Source organism: Xiphias gladius, chromosome 17 (assembly GCF_016859285.1).
Source record: "Xiphias gladius isolate SHS-SW01 ecotype Sanya breed wild chromosome 17, ASM1685928v1, whole genome shotgun sequence".
NCBI lineage: Eukaryota > Metazoa > Chordata > Actinopteri > Istiophoriformes > Xiphiidae > Xiphias > Xiphias gladius.
Genome location: NC_053416.1, coordinates 4,577,385 through 4,596,761, shown reverse-complemented (window position 1 = coordinate 4,596,761; position 19,377 = coordinate 4,577,385). Strand labels below are relative to the sequence as shown.

Below are 19,377 nucleotides of genomic sequence, written 5' to 3'. Positions count from 1 at the left end.
CAGACGACAGGGTTGATTTAGACTTAGTTTCAAAGAAACAAAAAAATAAATAAAATAAATAACTTTGCTGCAATATTAAACGTTCATTTTGACTGTGTTCAGTCTGAATGTGCTTTGTCAAAGCACTTGTTTCAGTCTGATGCAACTCTTTTATAACTCCAAAACAGAGAATGTATAATTGATGCATTTGCTGACAGTTATTTATGCGAGAAAAAGTAAGACAGTTTTCAATAACAACGATTTCCTCCTGGTATTAATACCCACTATGAGCCCATCAGTGTACTCTATATTCTGTAGGTAGAAGCTAGTTCTGTCCGCTCCACTGCAGGTTTGCCTTTCCTTTCGGACGCTGTAGGCTTTGCAGTCAGACATTCTTGTGCTTTGACTAACATTTATATCGCTTGTATTGTTATCTTTCCCAACGTACTTGTAATTTGATTGATTTGTTTACCAAAAAAGAAAAAAAAAAGGCCTATTTTGCGTGATATGAAGAGATCATCGGATGTTGCCTTGTGCTGCCTCGGTTATTTTTGCCTCCTCAGTGCAGCTCCAAGGGTACTGTGAGAGTAATTGGGGAAAAAGAAAGAAAAAAACGAACAACAAACCCATGAATCACATAAGCTATATGATAATAAAAGTGTAGAGTTAAAACCTGCAACACACCTTAGGCCTATATATCATTACTTTAGTCACGGAAATAAATGTGTGTTGGGAAGTTTGAGCTCCTTTTTGCTGATGTTTCTCAAACACACATTTACCAGCTCTTTTTTTTTTTCTCTCCTGCGTGTATTGGTTTTTATACGTCCATGCGGCTATTGATTTGTGTGGTGTAGAAATCAGTTTGACGACTTTCGGACTTCTGTAATCCATCACGGGGAACATCAAGACTGGATTAATAATACGGAATATGACAAAAAATGAACGCAGACTTGTTGTTCACTGTGCTGGATTACACAATTTAAGCAGGTTTCAAGAGATTAATACTGTATTTTTATACCATATGAAATTAAATTGGAAACCAATAATTGCCTAGAATAATGGAAAAAAACACATTACAATGTTTAACACACAAAGCTGTGGTGTAAGTATGTGTGATTTGTAGTAAAAGCAGTGGTATGGTAAGACAGTAGTGGGTTTACACTTTTCTTCAATACAAGGAATGCACAAATAATTGACTAGGAAAGGCTTTTGAGTCAATATTGTAGAAGGAATTTGTCTATAGAAAAATTGTTGGTGACGGTAGTGAGGCCCTGAAGAAAAGTCTAACGGAGACTTTTAATGAGCAGTAATTAGGTTTCAAGTCTGCACCAGGCTCCAAACAGCAGCCAGAGGCGACTGTTTGAAAATGTACAGTATGCTACAGCTTTATGGAAGTTAGGTCCGACTCAACTGGAGTGCTCACTCAGGGTTCTGTCACATCTCGTAAATGGACACGGACGCTTGCATGGCACTAGAACTGTCTTTCGGTAAACGGCTGCGTAAACTGCATCTAAATCAGGAGAATGAGACATTATTTTTTGCCACAGCCTGTCTTTGTGAGTTAGAATGATGAGGTTGGTATAGTTTTCTTAAGAAAATCATGCTGGAAGCTGCCGTTAAAATGAAATAAAGGGCTTCTCTGTCACACCCGGCCTGTTTTAAAAGAGCAAACACAACGTCGAAACCTCCGTTTTAACGGGACGTTTTGACATTTTCCTCTCAACGAGACCCCTTTACCAGAATCAGTACTGAGCCACAGCAGATGATGTGCAAGCCACCGCCGCTCGTCCTACCTGTCTGGAAGACTTGATCAGTGTTGCAGAGCGCAAACTGGAGCGGCTGACAGCCACGGCCTTCTCTACTCGCTCCAGCAGGACTCTGGTTCTGGGGATGTGACTCCAGGACACACCAAGGCCGGGCTGCACCTCCCCGCTGCCACTTCTCGTTACATGGTTTGTTACCTGCAGGCGCAGATACCATCATGTTTAGTTTCAGTGTTGTTTTTTGTTTTTTTCTTTTCTCTCAGGATTATCACATCATTTCGACATTCAGTTTTATGACTTAGTTTGGCTTTCAAGAGATGATAAAAGCTTTAGAAGAGAGGAAAAAAACATAAATAGGACAGCCAGATTGTACCACTTTTAATAAAATGGGACATCAAACAGCCCATCTAATTATCTTTATCTCTCTTCAAATAACTTCATGATCTTAGGTTAAGGCACATTTTCTTTGGTGCATGCTTTTTAATGTGATTAGTTCATTTTTTTACATAATTATAATCTCCAGTCATACACCTGAACTAACAAAGGTGTTTTTGTTTTACAACTTCCATTTTGTTTTTCTCACCCAAACAAAGGTGGAAAAATATGTTTAGTTTTCATTTCAGGTCTTGAAGCAATAACACGGGGACGTGTGAAAGGGTCCGTGGAGAGTTCGGAATGACACTGGAAATGATTCTTGCACCAACAGTGGTACAGGTCAAGGGCTGAGTCATCCTTACTAAAGCGGCAACGTTGAAATCCTTCGCCATCGTCTTGAGAACTCCAGCCACTTGTGTCATCAAGGACATCCCTGGAGGCACAGGAAGTCGTGGAGAGGTTGGTTTGTGGACAGAATACTCAAGCTACAGAAGATTCTTGTTGTGATTACATTTTTTAATATTCGTACGGTTGACTCACTTTGTTTTTAGCCACGCTTGTGGTGGGCTCCAGGGATGGAAATGTCAGTCGGCTACTTGGCTAATTTTGGCACGCTAAAGCGCAGAGCTAAGATGGTAAACACGGTAAATTTTACCTGCTTGCTGAACTGCATACAAACTCTACAAAGTATGCACTATATACTTATCTTGATAGTACACTGTTTTTTGCAGTTAATTAAAAAAAAATTAATGAAAACGATTTCTTAGGTAAAAAAAAGTTTTTTTTTTAAATCATATAATAGCTAGCCCCATTCATGACCTCTGCAGTCCAAAAATTACTTTAGACTGTGTGATCCAGATATATAGGATTCCCTACTTAAAACTCAAATTCTTCCCTATTGTCCAGCAGCAAGCTGCATCTTCAGGTTATCGTTCAAATCTCAGATGTCCTCTGTCCGCTCGGAACGATAACACGTTTTGCCCAGGGTGAAACCAACGTTCTAGACCCGAGGCTTCCACGGACTGTGCCGGTCACTGCCCCAGCCTGCCATCAACTAGCTCAGCCGCACAGTCCGTGGAAACGTGGGATCGGAAAAATGGCCTTTGAAGATGTAGCCCGCTGCCGGGTAACGGGAGTCTTAACGTCACTCCTAAGGTTCGCTTAGAAAGCGTTATGTGGCTGAAACGCAGAGTAACACAGGGTCAAGGTCAGAAATGGGCAGATTCAATGGCCAGACAAGCTGAAAAGGGATTCTCTGATGACATAGTCTATAGTGTTTTTCTAATAATTTTTTCTTAACTACGTTTTTAGCCAACATTTGTTTCTATTGCTTGTTTTTTTTTTTTTTTGTCCGCTCAACTTTAATTACTATACATAGACCAGAGAGTTAGTTTAAAGTGTCTAAAGCTTTTAACAAAAAAAACTTAAACTAATTAGCTCTGTATGTTACTATACAAATGTTACTGTCACTCTTTCTTATGACTGGAAATCACTTAGATATCATGCCTCGCATGTGTCGGAAACCCCGTTGGGATTTTTTCTTTTTCTTTTTTGGTGTTACAGATTCATGAGAGGTATTTGTAGTTTACAGGCTCAGGTGTAAACACAGCTTCAGGTATGATGGACTATGATGGACTAGCATAAAGATATATCACCTTCATATTGTTTGCCTCCCAGTAGAGGAGAGATAACAGCCGACACCGAGTCCACAATCACCGCTTTGGCAGAGCCGCCGCCAACAGATGCCTAATACAAAATGTGACAAAATTAGATTGCTGAAAAGTTGATCCGTCTTTCTCAAAGGTTCCCCCCTAGGTACAGCAGGATTGTTGGTGTATTTTAAGCAAAAGACGAAGAAGAAGAAAAAAAAAATATATACAACTGCAAACGAACCTGCTGAAGCCCGCCACTGCAAAGACCATACAGACAGTCGAGTAAGGAGAAGATGTCAAACAAACGAAAGATGTGGATCCTCTGAAGAGCCTCCATCTGTAAGGTGATAGCTTCTTGCTTCATATTATTTTATACCGTGCATCATGCGATATACTTTCAAAGCTCAATTTCTGTCAACCCACCTGCTCTTCTGTGTTACTTGTTTCGGCTTGCAGCATCTGAAGCAAGCGGCCGGCAGTGAGTCCTCCTGTCGTATCAATATATATTACGCTCTGCTTCAGTTGGTAAGAAATGTGCACTGCGACACGAAAACACACCTAGAAGACATGACAAGCGCGAGGGGAATGGTTAAAGATAGCGTGGATAGTTTGTTTTGGTTACACAATAACTACGATAAAGTATTAATTCAGTATTATTTAAGCCAGAGTACATTTTGTTATTCTCCAGGAGAAGGGGGAATTCTAAAAAGAGTGAGTTTATGAGGCTGAAATGATCAGTTCTAGAGAGGGAAGGTAGGAAATGTTCACCTGAGATTTGCCACTTCCTGGGCCTCCCGACAGCTCTGTTATCTCTCCAGTATACAAGCCTGAATCAAGCAGTTTATCTAAGCTGCAAAAAACAAGGCACAAATCATTACTCACAACTGCCCTCCGACGTAATAAACTATCCAGTCCAAGTGCATCTTTAGATCCAACAGAAACTTACAGTTGGGTAAACATAATACAAACAGAGCTTGCATTAGGTTAAGGACTATTTCTAAAATGTTTGGTCTATCTGATTGCTTCTTATCAAGCCACTGGCTCCGTCTTTCAAATTGAATCTATTAAAAAAAAAAAAAAAAAGTTGGCTTTTCATTCATCTCCTTTTGGAGAGGGGTTGAATCGGACCACGATCTTGCAAACACAGTATACTCGGTATGGTATTTATCATTTCAACACGAGGCCAACGCAACACCCGTGTATAGTTTTAATGAGAAGGTTGTGCTGTAGTGAACTGTACCAGCAGACGCTATTAGGGATTTTTGTGCCAGAATGTTAGTCCGGTTGAAACATCAACAACTACAAATACAGACATTCATGATCCCCAGAGGATTAATCCTACAGACGCTGGTGTATCACTGACCTTTCCTCTACCACCGCCAACAGGTCAACAGGTTTTTGTGGATTCAAAAACACAAATCCAGATGACTTCAGTGATCCCCTGACTTTTACCAGAAGTTTAACAATGAGAAATGTTCTATCCAACGTACATTATATTTCTCCCTTTTCTCTCTCTCTCTCTCTTTTTTTTTTTCTATATAAAAGGGAAGTGATCCATACTTGGAGTTAGCTGGTAATCTGTACCGAACTGTAGTCACCTTATTGAGATATGGCTTGGCCCGTAGCAGGGTGGGCAACATTAGCTCATATCGGTTGATCTGCAGCATTGGCTTTTCTAACTTGTAGATTGTAGCTTCAGCCAGTGTAGCTGAACAAGGGGGGGGGGTCAGGCTATGAACCCCCCCCCCCCCATATGACCACCTGTTATCACGTGATTGAAGTTACATACATTGGGAACTCATCCCAATGTATGTAAAGCTTGTACTGTAAGTGCACCTTAATGTAAAATTGTTCTCAAGGTCTAAATGCATTTTTGATGCTCATATATAAATCTTTTGTATATTTCCCATTTAACGTCGCTCTGTTCTTTTATTCCCATTTCACTATCCATTTTTTATTAGCGTATCTATTTCTTCCAGCATTATGGGCTGTGGCCAATTACAAGAAACTCTTCTGCCAGCTGAAAGCTTATGCAAAATCTGCAGTGGCCTCAAACTCCTGCAGGGAACATCCTTCAATGGATACTTTAACTATCTTTATTGACAGGGATATAGTGAGTAAAGCAGGGTCTGCACTTAAGATTCACAACCTTGTCAGTCTTGTTATGGTTTCTTTGTTGCTGCACAAGTAAATCCTGTTCCACCTTTGTACATCTTAGGTTATTATACATGTGACCTCTTCCACCCCAATTTATCTGCTCTTTTTATGTGTTCACTCCGCAGGAAACTTGAGGATTTCTGTTCTACCTTAACCTTACCCTACCAATCTGATTCAATTTTGTGAACAAAAGTCCTGCCAAGCAGGTGCAGAGTGTCTGGTTTGTTTACACTCTGTCCAGTCTTCCAAGCTGCTCACAACTTTTGTTTGAAATAGTACACAAGATAACTATGCTTGGAAAAGCTGGTGTATCAATTGCTGTTGTTGAAGATAAGCTCTGTGGCCAGTCAACCAGTTTTCGGATCTTGATTTTCAATTAATGCTGCCTTATCGTTGCTTGCTACAGTAATAAGATAACTCGTCAACACAATGTAATGTTGTGAAAAGAAGCAAAAACTATATAATTTGCCTGTTGAAACCACTGCAGCTGCGGATCACTACACAGATCAGAGAAACGTCTGATGTATGGTGCCTCGCAATGTTTAGCAATGCCTTCGCAGGATCCTGAGATTTTTTGACCTGTCATTCTCCTTTCCAGCAGCTGGATGATTTTTTGGGAAACATTTGGTTGGGTTACGGTACATTTTACACTTCCACAGCAGAGTTGAGAGGTGGGAGGAATACTCTCAGGTGCCCGGGGTTTCTGAGGGTAAAAGTCCCGTCAGTCCTGTCACATAAAAAAACGCAAGGTTGCGTGAATGGGAGCTGGGGCACCTGTGAGGCTTGAATGTGCATAAAGTGCGCTCAGTTAAATCCTCATCACAAAAGATGAGCAATAGCAGTACCTGGTTCTTTGATGAGAAGTTGAAGGTACAAGCTTATGCGAATAAATACTACACCTCCTAAGTAGCATTTTGGTAAAAAATTAAAAAACAAAAACAAAAACAAAAACACCATCTAACCACAGAGCGTACAGTTCTGTTGCATGGGTTACCAATGGTGAGTAAGAGCTACAGACCACACTTCGTACAAACTTGATAATACGCACAACTATAATGCAAAAAACTTTCAGATTATGGGTCAATATTGGATCAATTTAGCAACTGTGGTGAACTATTATGCTTCCAACTGCAAAATGAAGCATTCTGAATTTGCTACAAATCTTATTCGCCAAGCAAACACGATTTCTCAGAAATCACTATTAAGTAATTAAAGCGATGGCTAAAACATAAAACACATAATATTTTCTACATAGAAACTCACTTGTTGCTATGCTGAGGAACATTTACATTTGGAAAACATACTTTAGGAACCAGTGGTTCCCCCTGCTTCTCAACCCAAACCGAGAAATATGTTTTTATTGTTTTGGTTTGTGTCAGTTTGTCTGTGCATGTTAAACATAGGGCTGGGTATCGAACCACAACACTTTTTGAGTGCCAACCAAAATGTGTCAGTAGCATTTAGTACCAAAACCTTTCAACTGCTGATCATTCACTTATAATCTTTATTTAAAGTGGCAATTTCAAAGATTTTCATTTAAATAAGTTGTCTGTTGAGTCAATATCTATCACTGAATGAGGTAACACGACGGTGATCGAGCCTGTGGCCCACTGATGAAAGTATCGCAGTATTTATATATTTGCAGTATTACAAACTGGGTGTCTGTGGCGATATTCCCGGGGGAAAAAAATGCTTTATTAAGTTGCTGCTAATTCAAACCGAACATTTCCTACTGCTGCAGCTTCACATTTAAAGCATTTAACTGACGAAACACGAGTTGACTTTTATAATGAAGTAGTCCCAGGAAATGCAATGTGTTACCACTATTGTTCATGAAAAATGCTTCTACAAAACAATACAACAGTCATTTTTGGCATTTTTTGGACAGCGGATCAGTTTGAAATATATGCAGGGAGTAATGGAGCAAGAAGGAGCAGCCAGGGTGAGCCGTCAGATGAAGAGCTGCAAGCGACAGGCTGCACACCTCCAACTTCTCAGCAAAGTAACCAGCTCCTTTCACTGCGTCCTGCCGTTTACAGACTCATGCCGGGTTCAGAATAAAAATCACATGAGGGTTGCTCACAGAAGGATGGAAAAAGTTCAATTATTGCCCGACTTCTTTATTAAGACAGTTAAAATTCGTTTTCCTGCCCCCAGAATTCTGCGACCTGTTGTATTAAAAGGTATTTGTTGTTACCACCAGCAACTATAGGTGTCGCCAAATCAACTCAGCCTGAAATCTTCGAGATTGCCACTTTAAGTGATAATTTATTGTGGAAAAAATTCTTATCTTATACGTTACAAAATAAAACACTGATGCATTTGAGAGTGTTAGGCTTATTTTATCAAAATGCATGTTTTTCTATTAGCACTGACAAGGAAATATTGTGACTTTTGAAGCATTAGATGAATGAGTGGTGTTTGTGCAATTATATTTTGATTATCATCAACAGAGCATTTTTTGTCATAATGATTCAAACATCTGATCTTTCATTACTGGAATGTCCTGATTACCTAACATTCAAGCCAGTGATCTTTGCAGTTTGTGAAATCAAATCATCTTTGCCTTCATGTGTGATGATGGATGTGACAGCCTTATAGTTAAATCTACATAGCCAAGGTCCTCCAGCTTGAAGGTTATGCATCACAGGAAGCCTGTGGTAGGCTGATAGCGGTTCTCATTACCCACAACATGACTGTGAAGAAGAGAATTGGTGGGGACGAACATACTTGCATTATTCCAGCCATCTCTGGCAGGGGTGCAGAGAGGGTTGAAGTGTTGATGAAAACATCAGGTTGTACTCTTGTAAGGTCTCAGAAGGATGCAAGTGATTGTCCTTGAAAAGCCACAGATTCAGAATTTCCCATGGGCTGCACTCATCAGTGAGATTAAATACTGTGCAGTCCTTGGTCCTAAAGGTCTTCATCTTAATGTATGATTGGACTGGAAGCAGTGAAAAGGCTCAGATTTCGGTGTTGAGTCTGGGTTTCATTAGACGGAGAGCACTTTTAAAGACAATTTCACATTCCTGTGTACAGATATTTCACTTTCCATGGCCATACATTTCCAGGTCTATTTTTTAATTTTATGGGCTCTACTGGCATAGTTTTGCATAACTTACTCTTTATTTATCTTAGAGCCCACTCTTTTCTGATTGGCCAGCTCCAGAGGCTCCAGACGCAAAAAAAAAAAAAAAACAGTAGTTGGGTTCACTTCATTTTCTCAGTCTTTACTTGAAACGTCAACTTTTGAAATACATCTGTAGATGTTCGAGTCAGAAGGCGATCCAAAATATGCGAGTGGACCACACTAACAACACACCCAACTACCTTAGTAAAAAAGGCTATCAATCGGACAGCTGTCTGAAGGCATGCGCTAACGACCTGACATTACTTCGAGGGGGAAGTAAAGGTAAAAATCGCAAACGAGGCGTTCAAAGCAGGCTGAAGCTGGGGCTCTTAACATGCAGGGAGCATTTTTACAAGGTCAACATTCCAAAATTTGTAATTAAACCTCTTCTTAAAAAGCCCACTCTTGATCCCGGTGTTTTAGATAACTGTAGACTTATTTCCAATCTTCCCTTTCTCTCTGAGATCCTTGAAAAGGCAGTCACCCATCAGTTGTGTGACTTTCTACAAAACAATAGTTTATTTGAGAATTTTCAGTCAGGATTTAGAGTCTATCATAGCACAGAGACAGCACTTGAAAGTTGAAAGTGAAAGTCACAAATGATCCTCTAAGATCTTAGTGCTGCATTTGACACCATCGGCCATCATATCCTATTAGAGAGACTGGAACATTTAAGTGACATTAAGGAAACCGCATTCAGCTCGTTTAAGTCCTGTTTATCAGATCGATTGCAATTTGCACGTGTTAACGATGAATCATCCATATACTCAAAAGTTAGTCACCGAGTTCCACAAGGTTCTGTGCTTGGACCAATTCTGTTCACCTTATATATGCTCCCTTAGGGCAATATTATTAGGAAGCACTCGTAAACTTTTAATTGTTATGCAGATGAAACCCAATAATATTTATGCCTGGATTATTGTAATTCTTTATTATCAGGATGTTCCCATAACTGTGTGAAAAAGCTTCCAGTTGATCCAAAATGCGGCAGCGCCAGTACTGACTATAACTAGAAAAAGTGATCATATTTTTCTTGCGTTGGCTTCTCTGCATTGGCTCCCAGAATAGAATTAAAACAATCCATCTCCTTACATAAAAAGCCTTTAATAACCAAGCTCCACTGTACCTTAAAGAGCTCACAGTAGCCTATTATCCCAGTAGAAAACTCAGCTCCCAGAAAGCAGGCTTACTTGGGGTTCCTAGAGTTTACAAGAGTAGAATGGGAGGCAGAGCCATCAGCTATCAGTCTCCTCCCCTGTGGACCCAGCTCCCAGTTTAAGTTCAGGAGGCAGAAACCATCTCAACATTTAAGATTAGGCTAAAAACTTTCCTCTTTGATAGAGCTTACCAAGTTAGGGCTGGCTCAGGTGTGCCCTGAACCGTCCCTTAGTTATGCCAATCAATAAAACTGAATTGAATTGAATTCACTATTAATTATTATACTACTTTTGTGTTTCGCTTCTTGAGCTGTGATGGAGATTATTTGAGATGTGAATTGCATCTATGTGTTTTGAGTGTTTTTGTGCTGTCAAACACAAAGAAATAGATATTTCTTGAAATTATAATAATCATAATAATCGGAACACAGTTCAAGTAAATTCAGCTAGATTGAGAGCTCAAAACTTTCTGACAGTCCAGGAAAGGTTTCCCTACCCCTGCCAAGTATAAAACCTCAAAAATGCATCTGGTTTTTTTTATTTATATTGTAGAATGATTTTCTTTGAGCTTTCTTGATTAATTTTTAACATGTCTTTATTAGCTGGATGAAATAAAGTCAAAAACTATTATGTCCATTAAGTTCCTTTTACATCCTCTGGACTTAAGACTCACATTCACTGTGCATATATCAAACAGCGTGAAGAAGAAAGGAAGTGTTAAAAAGTGTGTACAGCCTTTAGGGCGTCAGGCTTTAGGTAGAAAAGGTGACATTAGCTGTCTTCAGTGAGCATGATGAAGAAAATGTTAATACTATACAAATACGTTTGCATCATTTCATTCAGGCTTAATTCTTTTTTCAAACAAAATAAGAAAAAACCTCACAGTTATCTTCTATTATAATGAATAATGTTCTCCATAACCAGTCCACTAATTCTGATGCAGTGACCAGCAAGTTCTTCTCTATTGTATTTATGCAGGTGCTTAGCCGAGAAAAATAGTTTCACATTCAGCATTAGCTATTAAGGAGAGCAGGAAGTATCCTATTGCATATCAACAGATAACAGTTTCTCAGAGCATCTACTCTACAAAGTCCTTCACATATTTACACTCAATTGCTTATTTAATAGGTAAAACCAGCTAAAACGAATCCAGTCAAATACAACAGTCCTGCAAAAAAAAAAAAATCCTACCTACACGAAGGTTATAATGTTCTGGTTTGTTGAAACTATTTGAGAGATGTATTGTGTCCACTAAATATACAAAATATTAGAAAATATTAGAAACACCTCTCAGTGTAACTTCAGTGTAACTCAATATATGTTTCATTACGCTGTCTGTGCATAAACCACACACCATACCGACTGCACAAAGTGTGACACTGTGGACAGCAAAGAGGATTATTCATCACTTCACTTTTTCACCAGTAGAGCGCAACCAAGACACACACAAATCACACTGGCTTCACTCACATGGCTGATTCACTTTCATATCACTAACCCAAAGCACTAACTATTTTATGAAAACCACTTAAAAAAAGATCCATGGAGAGGAAAAAAAAAAAAAGAAAAAAAAAAAAAAGAGACACCTGTGATCTTTAATTATGCTGAAACAGTGAGTCCAACTGTAGAAAAGGTACCATTCTATAAATTATGCCATGCCGGCCCATTTCACAGATTTGTCCAGAGCCGTCTGTGTCCTGGCTAAAGGAATACAGTATTTCCCTTCTACAAGTGAAATATTTATCTGCTATGCTTTGTGCTATCATAACTCAGTTTTGTGATGCCGGCACACATTTATCTGCTTGGGGATGCTGCGTCTCAGTTTTGCAAGTTAACTACAAGTACTGCCTTAATACAACGCCATGCTGGTATCGGTGGGGATTTTTGGTTTCTTTCGAGTCATTAAATTCGGATTTTCTGATGTACAGCATAAATGCTTTAAAGGATTTGTAAATGGTGTTTGTTTTTTTTGGTTTTTTTTTAGTGGGAAGTAGTCAAGCTGGAGGCCAAGTAAATGCAGCTGATATACCAGAAGCCACTTTAGGCTGTGTTCATGAGCCAAATGGAACAAGGAGCAAGGAGGCAAGCTTTAGCTGCTAAAGTGTTTCCTCAGTGCAAGAATGTAGCACACAGGCCATTTCTAAAACACTCTCATTCTCTGCTGTATTTTTAACTACGGCAGCCATACTCCAGATACATTTTCTACCCACACAGTTCAATGCAAATTCAATTTTAACAACACTCAAAAGACTTTACTTTGATAAAATGGATCAATGCAGAGGATTCTGGTTACAACATCTTCGGTAATGTACGATTCCATCGATTTCGCATGCTATCCTATGATTGTGGAAAGTCTGTACTGTACTGTTTGCAAAGCTGAAGACCAAAATTAAAATTAATCAAATTCAAATCAAATTAATTTCGTCTAATATTAATAATTTCTTGTTCATCAACCACAATGTCTTTTGATTTTCAGAAATACGCAAAATATCTTCACTGCCAGCAAACAAATCCGGGGACTTTTATCCAAAATTATATCCCCTGGCAATGATGAAGAAGCCACTGTAGGCTTAAACAAGCATCACAAACTCTTGTAGCACTGAGCCCACCATTATATCCCCCAGTCCCTGAGCGACAAAAGCAAGTGTGCTCTGCTGTGTGTGCAGAATTGTCATTACCTGGGATTTCCAGTGGAGAGGATGGCTGTTGAGCTCAATAGTTCCTCATACAGATCGGCACCTGACACAGGAAAAGCTGTGTGTTGGGCCAGCAGCACGCGGCGGATGGCAAACAGAGCCTGAAATACAAAAGTGACGGCACATGAGGCTCACACAACTGCTGCATGGATCAGCCACAACACATGCACTGACCCACCTCGGCCAGCGTTGCCAGTTCGGGTTGTTTTTTTGGTCAAACTGGGCCATTATGTTTATAATCCAAAGGCACAAGCTAAAATTTTCTCTTGTTTTGATGTGATATTTGAAATAATGTCACTATGCCCATCCAGACTGTCTGCTTTTTCTATGCCCTCACATATGATTGGGTTAACATTTCAGTACTGAAGCTACACGTGACAACTTACCATGCTGCAGTTTTGGAGCTTACGTTGAAAACACAGAACTGTTTCTGCTCAGCCTTCATTTTGGGTAACGCTTGTAAAATATTAATACATAACTACCAATAACTTTCATTACAGATCAATCTGATTAATTTCTGTCTAGTGAAACCCAGTGAAAAATGTCCATGACCATGACCATCACATTTTGCCAGGCACCAGTCCAAAACCAAAATATTCTCAATTATTCAATGGTATAAAACAGAGAAAAATCAGCAAATCCTAACGTTTGAGAGCTCGAAGGGGCAACTGTTTGATCCTTTTGCTTGATAACTTGAATGATGAATCCAAATCAAATTTTTTGTTGGTGAATCTTTTGTGGACTGATTAATTGAGTAATCTTCTCAGGACTAGGACAGGAAATGTTTTAATCCTGGCTTCGACACTGTAAGGGGAGGAACACTAAATTTTGAGATACAGGAAATGTAATATCCAATATTAAGTAGCAGATTTTGTGTTGGTATTCTGTTAAGAGGGCGCCAGCAGCAAAGCAAAGGTCTTCTCCAGTATGTGAATACTTATATTTGATTTCTTCAAACCATGCATATAACTTGTTTTTATATTTGAATTAGCATACAAGTACACGCGCCACTCTGTTTTTATGGAAATTAAGTTAACTCAATTACACAAGCACATTAACTTTCATATTTGTTGCCCAATTAAAATATGCATCGACACCATTCAGTTGAGACACACAAACCCTCCTTTCATTTAAATTTTCACAACAGACTACTGTATCTGAACAGACATACATGAAAATAGGGCGTCATACAGTTAATTACTATAATAAAATATAATGTAGATCAATAATTATCAACGAGTCAACACTGATCTAGAAAGGGATTGAAACACATCCCAGCTCCCGTCAGAACAAAACCAGAAGGTCACAGAGAGACCATCACTGAAGTGGAAAGTAGGGATATTTTTTAGTCAGGACTGAGCTCATTTTTTTCTTGCTGTAGATTTTGCCCATTGTGTTCAACTGACAACTCAAGAAATGAACCTAGTTTCCACACAATTGGCTGGAACGTCTCATTTCTTCCACAAGGCTTCATCTCCCCACCGCTATTTAAAAACAGCATGAGAACCACGCTCCAGTAAATAAATGAATAAAAAAGTTGCACATCAAATCACATACTTCTTGCTTTCTTATTTATTAGGAACAGAAATTCAAAACGTCACAGCCCACCCTAAGCAGCCTAAGATCCCCAAAACAGTGACGGCAGAGAATATGAATAGTTACCGGATTAGATTTTCCGTGAGCAATCAATTAGCTTTCATATTCATTCTGATACAAGAGCCTTTACACAGACTTTGTTTTCCACACAAATATGAAACTTTAAGACACGGTGAAGCGAAAAAACACATTTTCCAAGGTCTAATTCCGTGTCCCTGTGTTAATATTTCTCATATCTCATGGTATATTTCAAATATAAGTCAGAAAAGCATTTTAGTGTTTAAACAAACAACTCCATCTCTTTTCTCCTCCACTACACTATTAAACGACACTATTAGTCCCCCAGTCTTATAAAACTGCACATGATCATTAGCTCATGGGTTGTACTAACTATCAGAGTGATATCGCGGGTCCCCGTTGTGTGTTTGAATATTTTCTTTGGCAAAAATGTTGTCCTTTGCCTCCTGATCTAACAACTCAGGTGAGGGAGGTGTGGTTGGAGCGAACAGGCCTGTATAGTTGGCGTTATCACAACGAGACTAATAGGAACCACTGCCGCCTCCAGCACTCCGCCACTAAAGGTGGCTAATCGATCACTTTTGACAGCAATAATGTTTTGAAAAAATAAGGACATTTCTCTTCATTTCAAAACTCTAGAGAAAGTAGAGAACTTCATGAAAAGTCCCTGCAAAGTCCACTGAAGGTGCGTGACCAAAGGGAGCAGGACTGCCAGAGGCCAATAAATGAACGACCAATCGGATCATGACTTCTGATTATTTAGGATATTTGTTTTTTTTATTTTTAGTAAATAAGTATGTGATTGTCTATTTGATGTATGTACCTACTACACTACAGTAAGACAACACGAGTGCTTCCCACTGGATCTTACAGCACGGCATCAGTCTATTGCATGAGAACACACCGATTATTTTAAGTTCACTAACCAGGCAGGGCTGTGGAGTTTTGAATTAAAAGGGATCAGAGGGGGAAAAACATCAAATGTTGGGGAGTCCAGCTTCCTGTGGAAAGAGCACTTAGTGCTGTTTAGCAGACTTACATTCTGATTAGTCTCTCCTTCTGGGCAGAGAAGATTTCCTGCCTGAGTTCAAACTCAACAGCAGAAATTTATTCCGTGAAATAAGGCAAATCTGTTGGGTCTCAATTAGTGGGAATTTTTCCACCTGAATTTAGGATGTGGCCTCATAAGATGGGTATGTTTACATCAAAACCTTAGCTTGCCCAGCTTTAATTGAACAGTAAGAGTCTGCCTTAGTCAACTTGTCGGTACGGATGACCTAGCATTGACCTCCTACTTGTTGTGTGTGCACAACAATGGTTCAAATCAACAGCAGGAGTCTGACCGACCAGAGGGATCCTGCTTATCAGCTCAGGGGATGCCTGCAGGCTGAACAAGCAGGTCAGGAAGTCTAGCTCGGTCACTGGGCTGAACCTGATCCTGCTACAGGCAGTGACGGAAAAAAGAGTATTAAAAAAAAACAACAACATATTGGTCTCATGGGGAGGGCCTTGATTCATTCTGTGGTGATATCTCTGACACTTTCAACTCCAATCACCTCAATCAAAGCCGTACGTAACTCACCAAAATGTGTTAGCTAGTGGGGGGTCTACAATCACAGAGAGGTTTAGTTATATGTAGTCAACATTAAAAAAGAAAGTGCAGTGATAGGAGTATGGAAAAAGAACAATGTATTTCACAATTTTTTTTAACTTTCTCTTGTAATTTATGAGCTTTTTAATCCCTGGGGGTTAGAACATTTGTTTCCTACACCTGTCCGCATTGGATGCGCAGACACTGACCACAGAGGATGTATTTGTGACTGAAAATCTCTCACTCATCTTTTTACCAAGAATACTTGGGTTGCCTTCTATGCCCTGTCCACCCACACAATTATTCACTGATACACTTTTATCTAAAAGGCCCTTCTGGGTCTCCTTCCTGACTGTTTGCACTCGTACGTCTCAGAAAAGTTTGGTGAAAAACACTTTTTTTTTTTTCTTATTTATGATATTAAAAATGTTTTTCCTGTTATCTGACCATAAGGTCAGAACTGAGTTGGGCAAAATATCTTTCTTAATCTCTCCTCTCTGTTCACGGTTCTCACTGCAAAATGATTTAAAACTGAAAGAGCTGGCCTCTCTTTGTGGGTTCAAACTGACAATGAGGGACTCTGCGGCAAACCCAAAAAGTGTTTTTTAGTTTTTTTATTGCTTGGTTTACGCATACTACTGTTTATAAAATACTACTTTTAATTTTTGCCATGTGCTTTCTCTATTACAGTTGTGTGCAAAGGTTTTGCCAACCCTGGACAAATGACGCATTTTCTTGATTTTTGGAGTGAAAAGATATAAATACAACCCTTGCAGCAAACAGAAATTAAAATGCTGATGCACTGTTACTTTTTATTTCATTAACCTAAAAAATAGAGACAAATTAAACAGTAACTGTGGGATGTGCAAAAGTTTGGACACCCTGCCCCACCCTAAGTACGTAGTGACTCTTTTCAGTTTCACTTTCTTGACTGACTGCAGGTTATTTGCATCCAGAATTTGCTGATATTTAGTGGAACCCTATCTGCTCTCTATCTCCGAAATGTTTCCTGTGCCACTGGCTGCCTCACAACCACAAAGCAAAATATTTGCACCGACATGCTTAACAGTTAGTAACTTGTCCTTTTCATCAAATGCTGTTCCCTTTTTTTTTTCTCCAAACAAACCTTTGGTGACTGTGGCCAAACAGCTCAAGTTTAACTTCATCTGTCCGCAACACTTGTTTCCAAAATGGCCCTGGCTTATCTGGATGTTGCTTTTGAGTACTTCAGACGTTGAGTTTTGTGATGAGGTTGCAGGTAATGTTTCCTTCTGATGTGTCCTCTGTGTTTGTGCATCAACAGTGAACAGTGGAAAGTTGCACCACCATCCCTGCAGCTCTTTTGCAGTCATATGGGGTCTTGCTTTGCCTTTCTGGCCAGCAGACCTGCAGTTTTATATTAAAGTTTTCTTGGTCTTCCAGATATTGTCTCGACTTCCACAGTTCCCTTCAGCTACCACTTCTTCCTGACAATTCAGACAGTGGAAATTTAAAACTAGAAGTGCTTTGATATCTTTTTAGAGCCTCTCCTGGTTTTTAGGTATGAATTAGCTTCATTTTCAGATCCTCAGTCAACTGATTAGAGGAGCCCATGGTTTTTGAGTGTTACCACAAGGTTTGTGGAGTCAGAACATTTATCAGCTCTGGAAATGTCATCAGCTGTCAATTCCTAATAACAATATTTGACCTGCCTTACAAGTCCTAATGAATCAATTAAGGCCTAACAAGTTAACGAAGTTCTGAGTATTTACAAGTAGATGGGTGCCCAAACCTTTGCACTTGCCACAATTAGTGGCACAATCCGTTAAAGTCGTGTGGTAGAAGTGCGTTGAAAGGCTCATGTCTGGTTGCTGCAGGGGCTGTATTTGCTAAGTTTTACTCTACTTCAAAATCAACCAAATAGATAATTTGCCCAGGGGTGGCCAAACTTTGGCATACAACATCACTCTACAGAAACAATACAGTCTGGTTCTACTTGCTAAATGGGAAAAATATAAGAAAATATCAAGAAAAGTAATGGGAAAAAATGTGATCTTCAACCCTGAACTGAACCACTGCTGTGAAACAATTTTGCCCGGCTTCTACATCAGACGACCTGGCTTTCCATGGCTATACAGAACAGACCCAGTGGGAGGCCTACTTACATTAAGCGTACAACTTAATTTAAACCACTTCCACAAAGAGAAACTCGTGCTGCATGTGGGTGAGCGTTTAGATCAACGTGATATTGGTCAAATCATAAACCTCCCACGCTACGCTTTTTATGCCAAGTATAAAATGTGGGTGTTTTTTGTTTGCACTTCTTTCTTTTTTTTCCTAACATCAAAAAAAAAAAAAAAAAATCAAAGCAATGAATCAGTTTTATTCCACAGAAATAATAACGTCTGTCTTGAGCGATGAGCTGTTATATGTTGTAGTAAGGAAATGTGTTTGGTTTAAGGGGCTTAAATGAAGCTGCACTATACTCTGGCGTGTTTTTGGACACCTCACAGGACTGCGTAGGTGTAATATAATATGTGGGGTAAAAGTGGCTGGAATGGACACGGACAAGCCAAATCTGCCAAGGCTGATTCCCAGGGTGTCAGGATCCTCCACCTTTGCGAATGAGCGCCATGTTTCATGCTTCGTGTGGCATAAATACCTTGTATGACACAGAACATTTCTGAGCAAGTTCCTCGATGTCCGATGAGACCAGGTCCTCCACTGTGAAAACAAGAGACTGTGGTTCTTACCGCTATTCGGTTGTCAATTGTCATCAAACATCCTCAAAAACAAAGACACAGACACAGACACAGACACACTGACCTGTTTTAATATCAGCAGCACGCAGGTCTCGCAGTAAGTCCTCGTCCAGTCCAGGGCACAGTCCTTCTCTCAGGACCACCATGGTCTCGCATTGTTAACTGCTGGTCCACATGCAGCTTGACCTCAGTAAATAATATGCAACTTTCACTTAGCGCTGGTAACAGGAAGTGAACCGTGTTGACAGGCGGCAGCTAGCCACAGTTGTTTTTAGCTTTGCGGCTAAGTTACGCAGCTAACTTTTCCGCCCCGCGTGCTCGTCGCAGTTTGTATGAATGTCTTTCTTAAAGCTTTTTCTAGAGTCCACGACCACAGAACCGCAACCGCGTCTTAACTAAGACGAACCAACGACTTCATACAACTTCTCCGATTGCATCTCTAACTCTACAGCAGTGCACACTGACTTGAGCCAAAAAAAAAGTACATGCGAAGTCTTAAACATCGTCCTCCTGCTCGCCGTA

At 39.7% G+C, this 19,377-nt stretch overlaps 1 protein-coding gene across 4 annotated transcripts in view; it reads right to left on the bottom strand.

Moving 5' to 3' along the window:
• rad51d (RAD51 paralog D) overlaps positions 1-19,377 on the bottom strand; it is a 21,922-nt gene extending 2,545 nt beyond the window's left edge. Inside the window, exons 1-10 of one of the 4 annotated variants that reach the window (XM_040150121.1) lie at positions 18,920-19,377; positions 18,756-18,817; positions 12,892-13,010; positions 4,538-4,619; positions 4,193-4,327; positions 4,011-4,106; positions 3,773-3,863; positions 2,480-2,550; positions 1,773-1,940; positions 6-558 (exon numbers count right to left, since the gene is read on the bottom strand). In XM_040150121.1, coding sequence (XP_040006055.1) covers positions 496-558; positions 1,773-1,940; positions 2,480-2,550; positions 3,773-3,863; positions 4,011-4,106; positions 4,193-4,327; positions 4,538-4,619; positions 12,892-13,010; positions 18,756-18,817; positions 18,920-19,001 — 969 coding nt within the window. In that variant the 5' untranslated portion in view covers positions 19,002-19,377 and the 3' untranslated portion in view covers positions 6-495. Of the gene's footprint in view, positions 1-3; positions 559-1,772; positions 1,941-2,479; positions 2,551-3,772; positions 3,864-4,010; positions 4,107-4,192; positions 4,328-4,537; positions 4,620-12,891; positions 13,011-18,755; positions 18,818-18,919 lie in introns of those variants that run through there. The other 3 variants (XM_040150120.1, XM_040150123.1, XM_040150122.1) reach the window with 3 other exon arrangements.